Below are 16,384 nucleotides of genomic sequence, written 5' to 3'. Positions count from 1 at the left end.
CTCCTGCTGAGGCCCAGCGTTCAGAAGTGTTATAATGCTTTTGAATGAGCTGAGAATTACACAGGGACAAGTGTATGGGCACTGCTGTTGTCAGAGATGGGAACTCAGGCTGAGGGAGCATCTCGAGGCCTCAGTGATAGGCCAGTTTTTCCTGAGAGTGATGTACGGGAGAACCTCCTCTGCAGGCCTGAGAGCCCTCTGGGTGAGAGCATGTTGCGAACTTGCCCAGAAGTGGCTCTGGGTTCTAGGTTCTTGACTCCCATCAGAACCAAGGGTTCTTCTATTAGGAGGAATGTCTTCTTAGGTCTTTGGCCAAATCCCAGAGAGCCTGTTCCTGGTCCCAGCTCTGATTCTTGACTCTCTTCGTGAGAAGAGAAAATCTTTCTGAAGCCCTGCTGTAGTTATCCAACAACCTTTCTGACTGAGCAGGAGGAATCTGGCGCCTAAGCCTGGGCTGGGATTATGGGAGCTGAAGCCTGATTAGGAGAGGTCAGAACCAGGCTTGACGTGCCCATTTGCATCTAGATATAGTGAGTGGGGCCTGGGGAACTTGGTACTGCAAGCTGGAGCCCTACCCTGTAGAGACCCCTGGGGTGTGGTGAGATTAGAGAGAAGAGGGCGCAGTTACCCGTTGCCTGTGACTGGCAGCCGTGTGTGGACCCCATGAGAGACGGAGCTCTCCAGTCAGGCCTGTTCTAGAGGTTGGGGGGCAAGAGCTTCTTTGTGTTTCCTCTAAGAATTTGATTATCTTCTGGAATCTTATATGGGCCTGTAGGGATTCTTAAGTTCTCTGGTTAATTCCCTAGAATCAAGCCTATGGGTGGGTTGTCCAGAGCATTCCTCCAGGGCTCCGTCTTCCCTGCTTGCCTCCTCCTTGTCCCATCGTCCTGACTTCCCATAAGGCTTGGCCAACACAGGAAGTTATTGTGGGTTCAGGGATATCCTTGGGTGGGGACTGAACGGTCCCAGCGTAAGGCAGCACTGTTCCTCAGCTTTGGGGATGAGTTCAGGCCTCCCTTTTAGACCTTAGTCTTTGAGCACCTGCTTTGTCCCAGGCCTTGGGTTGGGTGCTAGGGACACAGATAAATAAGATGTATATTAGTGAGATACAGGAGGTATTTTAAGAGGACAAAGGAGAGGTGGATAACTCAGCTTGGTAGTGTGGTGGAGAGTTGGTTTTAGGAAACTGTTAGGAAGTGAGACCTGCTGTTGAGAAAGCAGGGACGGGCATTCCAGATGGTGGGAGTAGCATGGGCTAAAGCTTAGAAGGGAGAACTGAAGTGGTTCAGTGTGGGGCAGTCGTTGGGGTGAGTGAGGGAGCTGGAGGGGTGAACAGAGGCCAGATCAGGAAGGGCCTAGAAGTTTGAACTTTATCCCGAGAGTGATAGGGAGCCTTAAGAGGTTGTAAAAGAGAAGTGACTTATCTGGTCCAGGCCACTCTCCTGGGCTGTGGTCCCACACTTCTGCTGGCCTCTGCGTGTATTATTCACTACTATATTCCTAGCACCCAGCATAGAGCCTGGCACATGGTGGGGGCTTGGCAAATTTTTGTTGCCCTTCTGCCATCTTCTCAAACTCATGTTTCCAAAACTGATCTCATTTCTCCTCCTTTCCTTTTCTCCTTCTTTCTGTCAGCCTCTTCTGTCTTGACCTGTGCCCTCTATCTCCTTACCTTTCCTGTGTGGCGCATGTGTTCCTCCTGTGGTGTCCACAGCTGCCATTCTGCCCTGAAGGGCTGCCCTTTGGCTTGTGGGTAACATCTGGCACCCAAATGGCTTATTAGGGGAAGTTCCTCAAATGTCTGGGGCACAGTTCTCCTCAAATACTTCTTCTTCCCAGCTCCAAGATTTGAAAGTAAGTGAAAGCAGATAAAAGAATGAAAACAACAATAAGGAAAGGAAAGGAGCAGATTGTACAGAAGAAAGGATTCAGTTGAATCCACCCGCTGGGACCAAGTGTGGCTCAGTATCTCAACTGAAGTGGTTCAAATCTGCTAACAGTCTTCCTTCTGTTCTTCTTCCTCCTTCTAAATTATTTTATTTGTATTTCAAATAGGTAATATATGCACCCGGTACAACATTCGAAAGGTACAAAAGGCATACAGTGAAAAGTAAGTCTTCCTCTTCCCTTTGTCCCCTTTCAGTCCCCACGTTTCCTCTCCAGAGCTAACTAGTAACTAGCTGTTACCTAGTTCCTTATATTACTCTTTCCTTCTTGAAACATTGTCTCCTCTTGTCCTTTGTGACTTTACAGAACTGTCTGGTTTTCCTCCTGCCCACCGCCCACTCCTCTGACTCCCTTCCTGGCTTCTCCTCTGCTTGATCTCTTCACGTGTGGTACCCCAAAGCTTGGTCCTGGGACAGCTCCTTTTTATTTCTTCATTCTCTTGCTAGGTGTCTCCAGCACAACAGTTTTAAATACCACCTATAAGTTCATGTCTTCCAGGTGTATTAAGTGAGTCCAAATTTCTTTGAATCTCAGACTTTATATCCAGTGGCTTACTTGACATCTCTGATTGGATGTCTAAGACCAGTCTCAAATTTAGCAAGTACGTATCCAAACAAAGCCTCAAGTCAAAATCTCTTTAATCCCTATTTCACTTCTCCCAGTCTAAGCCTCTTTGTTCTCTAATCTTCTTCTCAGTAAATGGCACTGCCATTCACCAGTTGCTCAAGCCCCAAATTTAGGTGTCATACTTGATTCTTCTTTTTTCCCTTATTTCCCCACAACTAATCCATAAAGAAAAAGTATTGTTGACTCTACTTCTAAAGGATGCCCTGGATGCATCTGCTTCTGTTTCCACTCTTAGCACACCTTCCCTTAGCCGTCTGCTGGGCCACCACAGTAACCTCCCAAGTGGTCTCCCTGCTGCCGCTCTTGCCCCCTGCCGTCTCTCCAGTGCTCATCTACTTCTGTGTTGATTGATGCTAGCTAACTGTGGGCCGGGGCTGTGCTGAGTGCTGGAGTATTCTCACAGAGAAGGCCAAGATCTTTGGGCATCTTCAGTCTGCAGGCCTCACCCAGAGGCTCAGGCCTTACTAAAGAAACTCAGCCCACCTATACTAGAACAGTCTAGGAATCAATCTAAGCCCTTCCACTCCAGCTTCTTTCAGATTGCTTCTCATTCCACTTCTCACTTTTCGCCCTCCTGGTCCCTCCAGCTGCCTTGCTTTGGCTCTGTTCCTTCCAAGACCGCTGATGTTGACTGAGTTTGGATTTTCTCACTTGGCTTCTGCCTTGGCAGCTCTTGAGGACCTGACTTCTGGTGCCCTTTCTGTGGTTCCATTACAGGATGAAGGTCCCTGCTGCACCTTCCCTGGTCTCCACTGACTGAATGCTCCCGTCCACAGTAAGAGAGGTGTTAGACATGCACATTATACAGTTTAAGGAAGGAGCACATCTTTAATAGAGAGGTCATGTCCACTGATCTTTTAGTTAGGGCAACAGCAAGCAAAACATGGAAGAAAGTGTTTCTTCCCTCTGGACTGTGTAGTAAGGACAGGGGCCGTCTCCCAAGTGTGAGTCCTCTCCTTTAGGGCTCATTCACCACAAGATTACTGTGGTGGTGATTCCTACGTTAGGAAATGGGGTCGATGAAATAACTCGTGAGAGTATTTCTGGTCCTTAGGGCTTGACATGAAAGATGAGGGACATCTGCTTTGGATATCAGAGATGGAGGTCTCTGAGCAACGAGGTGGGTTCAGGAGCTCTCTGAAGGGACCTCTTTTTGACACCTGTTCTTTAACTCAACAGATATTTTCTAGCATCTAGTATGTGCCAGGTGGTGTGCTAGGTACTGGGTGTGCAGTGATGCAAAAGATACAGGAAAATTCCAAGCAGAGGGTAAGGAGATATTCCAGCCTGGCATCCATCAAGGCCCCCTTCCAACCTTGTGGAGCTTTGCTAGAAGTCAGCAAACAAACAGACAAAACAAAACAAAACAAAGTCAGCAAACAAGCCTTGGCTGGCTTTTTCCGTGGCATGGAACTCAGTGGGATGTCAAAGCCTGGAATTCTTGTCCCAGGTCAAGGCTAATGGTATGTCTCGGTCAGAATAACCACATAAGTGAACAGTTTATTGGGTCAGCATAAGACCATTTGTCCAGAAGATGAGATAAGCCTAATCAGGAGCCCCCCTCCCCTGAACTGCTAGGATCGAGGGCCCAGAGAGCTGCAAATGCCACAGAAGAGGAGCCGGAATTAATGGGCCCATCCTCAGTGGAGACGCTGCAGGGCCAGAGTGGTGTCCCCCCGAGTAGAGAAGTGTTAGGGATTTTATCCAGAAGAGTAGCTCGGGGAGATGTGGCGGTTCTCCTCCAGTGGCAGAGGAAACGCAGGCTGAGGCAGAAGGAACAGATGTATCTGTGGGCCCCTGAGGCAGAGCGGTGCTCGGGGGACAGAAGATAGGCTTTGGCTTCATACGGGTCAGAGCTGCCCCCAGCTGGGTTGATTCGCCTATTCATTCATTTATTCAGCAAACATTCGTCTGTGAGGGGTGCACTTTACTTTAGGCTCTGTGTCTGGGGGAACAAAATAAGACCAGGTTCCTGTTCTCAAGTTACCTGTAGTCTGGAGTTCCCTTGGGAGGCAGAGTGGCTCTTCCCTGGGGGTATTAAAGCAGAGGCTGGACAAGCACTTGGGAGGGGCAGGTGGAGAATAAAGGAAATTAAAGCGGATGGGGGAAGCGGGGAGGTTTGGACTGGAAGCCTTTAAGGGGCTTTCTAGTGCCCTTGGAGTGCTAGTGTTCTAAGTTCCTGAGGGCTTGGTGGGGGAATGAGGTGGTTTGAAATTACCTTGAGGGGCTGTCCAGGAATGCTCAGGAGGAGGGGTTACTGGAGGAGGGGCAGGGAAGGCCCGACTGTCAGGAGGGGCCCGGTTTTGAGTCCCTAAACCTCAGCCAATGCTGAGGATCCCAGCAGATCCTGCAGACCTAGGAGGGACTCAGAGCTTAGAGGACTGTGGTCACAGCCCCAGAAGCAGGAGGGCCAGAGGAGGTTTGTCCTCCGCCTTGGCAGGCTGTTCGCCTTCTTTTAGTAGCACCTCGCTGTCTCCCCTCCTGCCACCCCTGCTTGTGTCTCAGGGTCTCCAGGATGAGTGTCAGTACCTCCTTCAGCCGCAGCTGATTGTCCGGCGTTTGTTGGATGTGGCTGTGCTGGTGCCTGGGCGACCCTCCGAGCAGACCCTCTCCCTCCACAATCGCTCAGCCCTGTACAAGTAAGTCAAATACTGCCCCACACCGGGCCCTTCTCATGTTCCTTCCCCGGCCTCAGTCTACCTGCTGATCTTCCTCTCCCTCTGGCCAACCTGGACTGCTGAGCCACCCAGAGCCCCAGGGCGGCTCCCACCCCTGCTTCCCCCTCTCCCAGCACAGAGGGGAAGACCCGAAAAGGCCTCCGGTTCTTCTGTCCCCTACCCCTCCCTTCTTCCCAGTGTCTCCCTCATCCTGTGTCCCTCTCACCTCTCTGTACCCTGTCTTTTCTCACCTCCAACCTCCCCTCTGCCCAGGGTCTTTGTGCCCAGCTTCACTTACAGGGTTTCAGCGCAGCTCGTGTGCGTGGGGGGCCGCGGGGCATCCGCCTGCCCCCTGACGCTGCGCCTACGTCCCAAGGCCCCACCCCTGCACAACTCAAGCTCTGTGGCCTGTGGAGGTGCCTCGGTATGCCAGCTGGAGCTGGCACTGCCCCCCTGGGGGCACTGGGTCTACGTGCGTGTGGAGACACCATCCCGGGGCCCTGGCAGGACCGTCTGTTTCCAGCTGTGCGTGCGATTGCAAGGTCAGAAGCCCCCACCTGCGCCAGCCACCCAGCTTGTGCCGACTTCTGTGGCTGGGAGGAGGCAGGCACAGTGGCTGTGTTCACTGGTCCTCGGCCACGTCCCTACGGCCTCCCCGGCCCAGCCCAGGCTCCTTTACTCGCCAAAGCCCTCCCACTTGGAGCTACAAGTCATTGAAAGACCTTCAGATCTTTTCTTGGTACCTGACTTGGGGCTCACTAAGGGACCTCATTACTCTCCTTGATTTAATCTCTCAGTGTCCTGGAGTAGGCAGAGGACAGCTAGGACTTCTGGGACCTGGTCCTTGCCAAAGCCCTTGCAAGTCAGTGAGAGGGTCCATCACCTGTTTCAGCAGTGTCCTCACTGCCCTTGGGGCGGGAGAGATGACCTTGAGTCCCTCCAACATGACATTCCATTAGCTGTGACAACTAGGAAGCCCCTGGACCCTGTCCTGTGACCTTAGATGCCACACGCCAAAGGGACGTTCTGTTCCAGTTCTTAGCTTCCCCACCCTTTGTTATACCCTGCAGGGCTTAGATCCGGTGTGTGGTGGGGCTGCAGGGCTGTGAGGGCGGCAGGCCCCAGCTCTGATTTCCTCTGCCCCACAGAGTGCCCACAGCCCAGCCTGTCCCGTGCCCTGGTCCCTGGAGCTTCCATGAACATGCCCCAGTCACTGGGCAACCAGCCACTGCCCCCAGAGCCATCATCCCTCGGGGCCCCTGCCGAGGGGCCCGGGGCCACATCCCCACCTGAGCACTGCTGGCCAGTGCGCCCGACGCTGCGCAATGAGCTGGACACCTTCTCCGTCCACTTCTACGTCTTCTTTGGCCCCAGCGTGGCCCTCCCCCCAGAACGCCCAGCCGTGTTTGCCCTGAGGCTGCTGCCAGTGCTGGACAGCGGAGGCGTCCTCAGCCTGGAGCTCCAGCTCAACGTGGTACTATTTGTGGAGAGCGGGGAGGTCGCCCTTTGGGGGAACCCGAAGGGGAAGGTGTTGGGGTGAAGCGGCCCTTACCTCCTCCAGGAAGCCTATCTAGGTTTCTTTCGCCTTTCATGGTTAGAGACCATGCCTCAGCCCAATTCTAGTCAACAAACATGCCCTGAGTATTTACTACACATGGGCTGGGTCAGCCAGGGCAGCTGAGCGGTCTGGATTTTCCCAGTTTTATAGGCTTACCTGCCACTCACTAAGGGCCTCTCTCTATGGCAGGTGTTTACTTTTTCTCGCATATCTCCTGTGATGGGGAGCTCACCACCTCTTGAGGCCACTCTGATTGCTAGAGGCATTCTTGGCATTCCATCAAAGTCTGCCTCCCTGGATTTTTACCCACTGACCTTTGTTTTGCCCCAGAAGCTATATCCAGTAGTCTACCCCATCCTTTTTTTTTTTCTTTAATAGACATTTTTCAGAGCAGTTTTAGGCTTACAGAAAATTGAGGAAAGTACAGAGAGTTCCCCTCTTTCCCCACACAGTGTCCCCTATTACTCACGTCTTGCATTAGTGTAGTACATTTGTTGCATCCCTATCCAATTTTAACAGCCCTTCGGATGCCTCTCAGCCTCACCAAAGCCGAACAGCCTCAGCATCTTAGACTCCTCATCCTCTGCTGTCTCCTCTGGTCATACTTCTGGTCATCATGCCTCTGAAATAAGTGATCCAAGGTGGTCTGACCTGGGCGGCAGGCAGCGTTTGTGCAGCCTGAGATCAAGTTACCTCTTTCAGCTGCTGCCTCACGCTGTGGGATCATCCGAGGCTTGTGGTGGATTAAGACCTCTGGATCTTTTCCCTTTTCTTCCTTTTTTTGCTTCAAAACAATTGTATACATTTACTTTTTTATTATAAAAATAATAGGATCACATATAAAGGCTTTGGAAAATAGAGGAAGACACCTCCATAACACAACTGCTTAGCTTTTTGGTATATGTCCTCCTAGTCCTTATCCACATTAACTGATGTGTTTATCTAGTTGTAACCAAGGACCATGCACATTTTCATGCCCTGAGCTTGGTTCATGTGAACCGCTGCCAATTCCTATCTCATGTTTTTGCAGCACACTTTTTAACTTGAGTGGAAGAATTTATGTCCATCTTTGAGGCATTGCCTAACACTGGTTTGGACCTTGCGTCTTCACTGCTTTGTGTAATTCAGAAAGTTGAAAAGCTGGCCTTCTAAACCTTAGTCATTATTTTCAGCACTGAACAAGACTGGGCTGAGGGCAGAACCCTGTGTCAGGCCATTGGCAACTGTCTTGGGTTGGCGTTGATCTAATTATTTATCTACTGTTCCCTCAGCCAAAAATCCTTTTAACTTTACTATCCCTCAGCTCTGGGGCAGGGATCATTTTCCTATCACCCACCTGAGACCTGGTCTGTGTCTTGAGGTGGTATTTTATGGGACATGGCTCAGAACTTTCTAGTGATTCTGCTGGTCAGGACAGAGCTGACTCTTCAACCCCAAGATGTTCCTTATTTTCATACTCAAATTCTCTGACTGTGTTCTGGCTAAGACTGTATATGTTTTGTGTTTGCTTATTGCCATGCCTTTGGGCAATGACAGTGAAGTCTTGATTTGACCTTGAAACTATAGAGCCTATGTCAGAGACCAGCCCCACCCATACTGACTCTTCCTCAGTATCCTGAGAGGAGAGGCCCACCTCCCCTGCTGCTTTGCCCTGTCTCTCTCTGCATTCTTGTCTATTTTCTCTAAAAGGCATATCTGCTTACATTCCAGCCATCTGCATGCTATGACACTGGTGCACACCTCAGCCTGTTCTATTTATTCTGAAAGGTATATTGGCACACCTACTCTGATCTTTTCCTCAAGTATTTTGATGTTTTCCCTTGGATCACAAACTGGACATTTGGCTCAGAGAACTGCATACCTAGAGGACATTTTTTCTTTGGTTCCCACCAGAATGGCTTTTGCTGAAAAATACTTTGGCATATAGCCCTGGGCTTGCATTGAGGGAAGGTATGAACAAGTTGTATGAAATTCAATCTTGCGGCTAAGGATAGGAGGCGGGGCAGCACACAGTGCTTCTTTGATGTGAATTTAACTGAGAACCACCCCTTTGGGTGCAGTGCTTCTCCTGAGACTCTTTTATCTTGTGGACTCACAAATGTGGTAACTCACGTTTCCTTCTTTGCTTTGGTTGCTTGGAACTCAGCAAATATATGGCCCACATCTAGGAACAGATTTGTAAATTTCCCTCTTGTATTTATTTTATCCTGTTATATGTATTTAAAAAGCTGCCTCAAATCCTTCTTGAATGAGGCGAGCTTATGGCATCCTGTTACCTTTATTCTTGTAGACAACCCTTTCCGTTTACTCCTGTGGATATCCAGTTTCTTTTAATCCCAGCCAGCTTGCTACATTTAATCCCGTAGGCATTCTATTACCACTGCTCAGTACCTAGAATCATTTCACCTGAGGAAGAGTGCATTTCTTTACATGCCTCCCGCCTTCAAGGCCCAGGTGAAGATGTGAAGATGACTGACGAACCTTACAATCACCTTTGTTTACAACTAGTGTCTACATCCAGCAACATTGCTCTTCCCCTTCCCCCCATCAAGCTAGATAGGACTGAAAAAGTGGGTGTTGTCTCTTGCCTGGACAGAATTTAAACAATTCTTCCCAAAGAAAGGATTCAGAAGTGACCTTGCCTTCTCATCAGTCTTTGAAAGATCTCTGCTGTGGAAGATCTGGTGTTTCCCAGTTTTTCTGTTTTAAGAACGAGGAGGTGAGGGGTGGGGAGGGTGCTTCCGTATGGAGAGCACCTGCAGGAACGGGGTGTCCGGTGAGGGCCTGGAGGGGTTTCTGGGGAGGGGTTAAGAGGTGGAGGAGTCTGGCGGGGGTGCTGGTGGGAGGACCTGGAGGGTGTGGTCGCCTCATCTTTATACCCGCCCTGCCCAGAGCTCCCTGCGCCAGGAAAATGTGACAGTGTTCGGATGCCTGACTCACGAGGTGCCCTTGAGCCTGGGGGATGCAGCAATGACTTGTTCCAAAGGTGGAGTGAGGAACCGGGGAAGGAGGGGGGGCTGAAAGTAGGGGGCAGGGGGGTGGGTATGGAGGAAGGATGGGCTAGGGCGTCTGGGAACTGGGGGCAGGCGGGTGAGGGTTCTTTAGGTCCTAACCCCACAATGACTCCTCCCTTCTCCCCTCAGAGTCCCTGGCCGGCTTCCTCCTCACGGTCAGTGCCACCTCACGGGTGGCCAGGCTGCGAATCCCGTTCCCGCAGACGGGGACCTGGTTCCTGACCCTGCGCTCCCTGTGCGGGGTGGGGCCTCGGTGAGCGGGGCGGGGTGCGGCGGGGCAGGGCGGGGCGCGGCTGCGCCCGGCCCCGGTTGATTGGCAGTTTGTGCGCAGGTTCGTGCGGTGCCGGAACGCGACGGCCGAGGTGCGGCTGCGCACTTTCCTGTCCCCGTGTGTGGACGATTGCGGGCCCTACGGCCAGTGCAAGCTGCTGCGCACGCACAACTACCTGTACGCGGCCTGCGAGTGCAAGGCTGGTGAGCCGGCTGGGCTGGCGAGGGAGCCCACCCGGGGCGGTCGGGAGGGAGGCGGCAGCCTGAGTGGCCGGGTTTGAGGGGGCGCGGAGTCAGGGTGGGACCAGCCTCCTCTGGCATTGGCGTCGGGCTTGAGCTGAGGCCGCCAGCGGAAGTGTCCGCTGAAGCCTGGGGTGCCTTCTCACCTCTTCCACCCTGTGCCCCTCCCATCCGCAGGATGGCGGGGCTGGGGCTGCACCGACAGTGCGGATGCGCTCACCTACGGATTCCAGCTTCTGTCCACGTTACTGCTCTGCTTGAGCAACCTCATGTTTTTGCCCCCCGTGGTCCTGGCCATTCGGAGCCGATATGTGTTGGAAGCGGCTGTCTACACCTTCACCATGTTCTTCTCCACGGTATGCGGTGGCATCTGTGTCTTCACCGAGTCCTTATCCATGGTGGTGGGTGAGAGTCTACATTTCCACCACGGGGTTTGGGGATGTCTACACCTTCATGGTATGAGAATGTCTCCTCTTCATTGTACAGCAGTGCTTCCTGACCGCTTCCTGTCATGGCACGTGAACATGATAATTTTTATAAGGCACACTGGGATACATGAGCAAGGCTGTTTGCGACTTAAGACAACAGTCACTGGAGACAGTGTGGGGTCTCCAGCGACCCGCACCCTGCCTGCCCACTCTAAGGGCTGAGGGGACCTTTATCTCAACACACTGGCTGAGAAACTCTGACCTACAGTTTGGAATTGTGTCTACACACTTCCCCTGAGATGCTACATCTAGGGATCTTTTCATCTCATCCCTGGGCTCTTGGTATCTTGTGATGTACAATGCCTGCCTATGAGCACTGCAAACATCTTAGATGGATTCAGACTTTTCCACATGTCTTAGCAACAAGGATATCACAAAAACCAATACATGCCTCCCTATTGTCCAGTATTGATAGATCAGACATATATCCAAATTACAAAAATCTTACTTATCATCTAGGAGAAAGTGGGGGGCAAATGTCCTGAAACTGAGTCATGTTCTAGAGTCCTGGTTGTTTCTCCATAGGTGAGGAACAGTGGGCTGTAACCGAGCCATGTAGCAGGACCTTGGCCACTTAAGCTGCATGAGAACAGCACACCCCAGTTTTGCTTGACTGGTCCCCTTTTTAGACCTGCTCTGACAATGCCCCACTCTGTTTTTATATTCAACATTGTTTCTCTCTCTCTCTTTTTTAGTTTCCAGATCCTTTTTATATTGTTGCTCACCAAATCCTCTAGCAACAGCTCTTTCACCAGCGCACTCTTGGTTATGTGCAGATCTAATGTGGTTCGCAATTAGTAAGAACACCTAAGTGTGTCAGGAGCCTGGAGCGTGTGAGGAGAGCGTATCCATTCTCCTGCACTTCACAAAGCATCCTGGGCATTGGCTCCAGGGTATTCAGTATCAGATGACTTCTTATCTTCTGGATTTGATGGCCTATCATCCTGAAAAGAAAAGACCTTCCCCCAGTAGGAACACTGGGGGAGTTGAAAGTGCCTGGCACCACATACAGTGCTTTCACTTTCTTAAATAAGGCAGTAAGCAAATGATCAAGGAGAAGGTACTGGCTCTGAGGTGTTGCCTAAAGTCCTTCTCTAACTCCTGTTCTTTTTCCACACGTGCCAAAGTGTAGAGCTACTTGTGATTCATTTTTCCCAGGCAGGTTTCCTGTTGTCCCTCTTTCCTGTTCTTTATTTAGTTTAGACTTATTTCATTCCTCAGCAGTCTCCATTTAAGGACCCATCGGTCATATTGCAGGTATCAGCACCAGCGTAGTAGGCGACAGTCTTCTTCCTTGTCTTCAAATCCAGGACAGTCTACACCTGGGAGTAGTGTGTCAGTTCCTACCCAGGGCCTGGGAGCAGACAGTAGCTTTGTTCTTCAGAAGTTTAAAATGCAAAATGTAGATAAGTAAAAGAGCAAAACAAAGCAAGCCACAAACCCAGCACTTGATTTTGTATATAGCCGACAGTTCAGATTAACTATAACAGAAAAACAGCATCTACTGAATACATGCTGTGTGTCAGACTGCTCATCGAATCCTCCCCATAGCACTGTAATAATAGAGAGGTATTGCTATTATTATTATCCCTTTTTTGCAGATGAGGAAAATATAAATACTTTGCCTAAGGCCTGAGGTGAGTGGTAGAACCAAACTTCTCACTCAGCCTGCCTCCTGATCCCTTTAATGTAATCACTGAGCTGTAGTGTTCCCCTTGCATAGGGCAGTGAGCATGCATTGATACATTTCTAACCTGACTTCAGTTTCTCAGAAGTCCTGGAGTATGTAGAAATACTAACGACCTCACTTTAGTAGTTCTCAAATTCTTAAAAGATAAAAAGAGCCAATCGAAAGGTCAGGAAATATAACCAAACCAAATACAAGAAATCACAGGGAAAATATATCAGACATTGCGGTTGTGCACCTCTGACTCATACAGTTCAAGCCACATATCCTTCACAGTGCTGGAGGAGTCCTCATAATTGGATCCCAAAAGACCCAGACAGAGCTGACATCCTGGGGCCCCTGCAGCCTTCCTTGCTGATTGCTGAGATCCTGGCTGCAAGCCCACCTCCTCATTACCTCTTCTGTTCCTCACACCAGCACAAGTAATTCTCAGTGGCCCTTGGCAAAATCCCACGACTGTTTCCAAGAGGAAACGGAAGCAGAAAATAAGAGAACAGCAGGAAGTTTCATTCTATCCCGAGTACAAATATTCTAATCTTTGTATGGATTGAATATATTTGCATCTCCAATTTTAAATTCTGTAGTGCCAGGATACTCTGTTTTGGAATGTTAGACAAACTGTATAGTTATGTTATAAAAGTATAAAATTCCACAGAGAAAAACAATTTAGGATAATTTTCCAAAATTACCTTGTAGGTAAAGAAATGTCCAAAGCTGAGGAAGGTGTCAAATTAGATTATACTAATAGAAGCCAGTTAGTAGTCTGAATTTCTTTTCTTAAATCCCCCAATCTTTCTGTGTTATTTCTACCACTTCTTTTTATTGCTGATGACAAAAGGAACACTAATCTAAAAATTGGTCCACAATTTTCAGTGAGACAACAATAGTGCAATATATATATATATAAAATTTTTTTTTTGCATAAGGGAAAGTTTATTAGTGTGGGGATATTCTCCCATGAATATACATGGCATAAAGTATAAGATCACTATAAGGTGACTAAAATTTACTGGGCACATACTGTGTGCCAAACATATAGGAGAGTATTCCAGACTTTCAGGGTAGAGTTTCCCAGGTGCCACTATAACTCAGCCTTCAGTAGCCCACTTCAGCTTTCAGTTGAGCCAGTTGCTTCTAGGTGATGGGTAAATGGTTACACCAGTGAAATCTATGGTGGTGAGCAATTTGCTTTACCTCATTTACTATAAATTGTGCCTCCTGGTTAGAGATGGTGCTGAATGGGTGCCATGGCAATCGATAATGGATCCTGCTCCATGAATAGTAAAGCAGGCTGAAGCACTGCAGGCAGAAGAGACAAACATGCCTAGAATATATGATGACAAGATGCTGTCTCCTCCGGGTTGAGGAGTTTCAATGAAGCAAGCTGCCACGGGTTGTTGGCGGGTTTCCCTGGCAAAGTGTGCCCCGGGAGGGAGTCAGTGATGGACTTTTCTGATGGCATTTTTGGACATTCAGCAGTGACAGTAGCCAGATCAGGATTGGTGAAATGTAGATCATGTTGTTCACCTCACATTGCAGTTTTATTTATTTTTATTTTTTTAATATTTATTTATTTATTTTGGCTGCACCGGGCCTTAGTTGTGGTACGCGGGATCTTTGTTGCGGCATACGGACTTCTTAGTTGCGGCATGTATGTGGGATCTAGTTCCCTGACCAGGGATTGAACCCAGGCCCCCTGCACTGGGAGCACGGAGTCTTACCCACTGGACCACCAGGAAAGTCCCCACACTGCAGTTTTAATTTAACTCTACCCCTAAGGGTTTTCTACAACCTTAATCTCTTTGACCTTCTAGTATACTTGTAGAATAATCAGTCATAGAAGATTAGAGAGATGATATCCCCCAAAACCTCTCCACTCCAGAGATGATCTCTCCATTATTCCCCACTCTTTTTTTTCAATGTAGAAATTCCTAGGAGGAAATCAACCTTCAATTAATTATTTTCTTAGATGTGTCTTCAATGTTGGGTGATTCAGCTTTGCTTTTTTTCTGCTGGTATTTATCCTCTCTTATCTGAGATTGAAAGATTTATTACAAGTTCCTCTTCCAGAAGTGTTTGGGCATTTCCGTCTGTGTACCTGAGAGTCAGGCATATGAAACAAGCACTTGGTGAAGTGTGAAAGGTAAAATTAATGCTTTAAAATAAAATCCAAATCATAAAACAGTATTGGGTAATTTAGTGAGCAGTAGTACGTATATCTGGTCTTAGAGGTAGAGAAATAGAAAAAGGCCAAAATATTGATTTGTTTAGGAACCAAATTAGTTCCCAATTAATCACATATAAGAGGAAGAATTAAAAAATAAACCTTTGAGGCATATTCAAACACTAATTCTAATACTGATACGGACCCACATGAAAAGTCTCTCCAAGTTTCCCAGTAAGAACTCATTTTCTCTATGTAATAATATAAAAGAGGGATTTACGTCCCCAAACTTATGAACCCTCTGAAAAGCCTGGGATGCTCACTTAAAACATGATAATTCCATAGCAGTCTCTTCCTGAAGGGACAACATTCTTTACCTCCAAAGTGAAGGGAAAGAAAGAGGATAGGTACACAAGTTTAAGACTTGGCAGTTTAAAATGCAAAGGAATCGAACCCAAGGTTTCCCACTGTCAATTAATATCCCTGAGTGTTCTTTTTCATTTATTTTTCTTTTTCTAAACTCCTAGCTTGTCCCTGCCCTTACGGTAGTCACCCTTTCCCCTCTGTTGGTTGAAGTTACACATTTTGCAATTTGAATGACTAGATGAAATCTTCAACAGGTTCAAAAGAAACATTAGCAATTTTTTTTCTCATCCTTTGTCTCTCAAGACTAAACTTTTGAGTGTTTTCCCATCCTGTTGGTGGCAGCTCTGCATCTGGGCTGGCTTCTGCCAGCTTTCACAGCAGACCTGCTTCAGTTTCCCACCTGCTTTCCCTAAGGTCGCTGCTGTTTCAGTGAGGTTGGGGTGTCATGGTTTGTGCTATGAGTTCGGGATATAGTGCTCCTTTTCCCTGAACTCTTCTTCCTGACCTCGCTTCCAGCTTCGCCTTCTCAGCTCTGACTCATTCAAACAGGAGACTAGGTTCTCCCATTTTCATTTTCCCCAGAAGTTACTGAGACCCCACTGCTGCCAGTGAGTGAAATTGTGATATTGCTCCGCTATCTCTCTCCTCAGCTGTGGGCTGGATATCCCTGCCCTCTCCCTACCCACACCCAGAGCCATGCCTCTGGAGGCCTGGATACCTGTCTCACTGAGGTCTGTAAGGCTGTCTCTCTTTTGGGCTCAGAGCCCTTGTGACTTAGGGTTGCCTTTTGATAGAATGATGAAGAAACTGATGTGGGCTGAAAGTAGTGCTTAAAGGGTCCCTCCAGTCAGTGATCAAGCCACTTCAAAGGCTGCCTTTGGATGGTACAGTACAGCCTTCCTGCCCCAGCTTCGGTTCATCCTGATGCTTTTCAGCCCAGTGTTGGCAACTACACTGAGTTGTTTCTCCTATCAAGCGGTGCTCTCAGTAGCCATGGCTCTCTGAGGACCTGGGGTAAAGTGCAGGGGACAGAGGTCAAACAGATTGATTCGCAGAATCTTAAGAGACTTTTTTGATCCCCTAAAATCTGCTGGCGTGTCTCAAACTCATCTCCAATGAGTAGATTTTGGTCAAGTTTACATAGGTCAAAACCTTTTTCTTTCCCATTATAGCTTCGTAATTTTTCTTAACCCTGCTTTCATTACCATAATAACCCATTCTTCCTGACATGGAGCAGGGGCGATGTTGGGAGATGAGAGAAGTGAGCATGCCACTGTGAAGGTTGTTCTTTTTTTTTTTTTTTTTTTTTTTTTTTTTTTTGTGGTACGCGGGCCTCTCACTGTTGTGGCCTCTCCCGTTGCGGGGC

The 16,384-nt window shown here is 48.7% G+C and overlaps 1 protein-coding gene across 17 annotated transcripts in view; it reads left to right on the top strand.

Moving 5' to 3' along the window:
- The window catches only part of TMEM8B (transmembrane protein 8B), a 61,616-nt gene that overhangs the window by 6,751 nt on the left and 38,481 nt on the right, over window positions 1-16,384 (top strand). For 11 of the 17 annotated variants that reach the window (XR_008618206.1, XR_008618207.1, XR_003681209.2 and 8 more), the window contains exons 4-11: window positions 5,080-5,213; window positions 5,505-5,773; window positions 6,380-6,702; window positions 9,386-9,508; window positions 9,682-9,775; window positions 9,933-10,056; window positions 10,135-10,277; window positions 10,491-10,669. Coding sequence is in view for 12 of the 17 variants with exons in the window: in XM_028493822.2 (XP_028349623.1) it covers window positions 5,080-5,213; window positions 5,505-5,773; window positions 6,380-6,702; window positions 9,386-9,508; window positions 9,682-9,775; window positions 9,933-10,056; window positions 10,135-10,277; window positions 10,491-10,669 (1,389 nt within the window). In the remaining 5 variants the exon portion in view is untranslated. Of the gene's footprint in view, window positions 1-2,062; window positions 2,111-2,974; window positions 3,350-3,484; window positions 3,844-5,079; window positions 5,214-5,504; window positions 5,774-6,379; window positions 6,706-9,385; window positions 9,509-9,681; window positions 9,776-9,932; window positions 10,057-10,134; window positions 10,278-10,490; window positions 10,670-16,384 lie in introns of those variants that run through there. The other 6 variants (XM_028493818.2, XM_024126404.3, XM_055087097.1 and 3 more) reach the window with 4 other exon arrangements.

Source organism: Physeter macrocephalus, chromosome 9 (assembly GCF_002837175.3).
Source record: "Physeter macrocephalus isolate SW-GA chromosome 9, ASM283717v5, whole genome shotgun sequence".
In the NCBI taxonomy this organism is placed as follows: domain Eukaryota; kingdom Metazoa; phylum Chordata; class Mammalia; order Artiodactyla; family Physeteridae; genus Physeter; species Physeter macrocephalus.
Note: the sequence above shows the minus strand (reverse complement) of the source record. Positions and strands in the feature narration are given on the sequence as shown.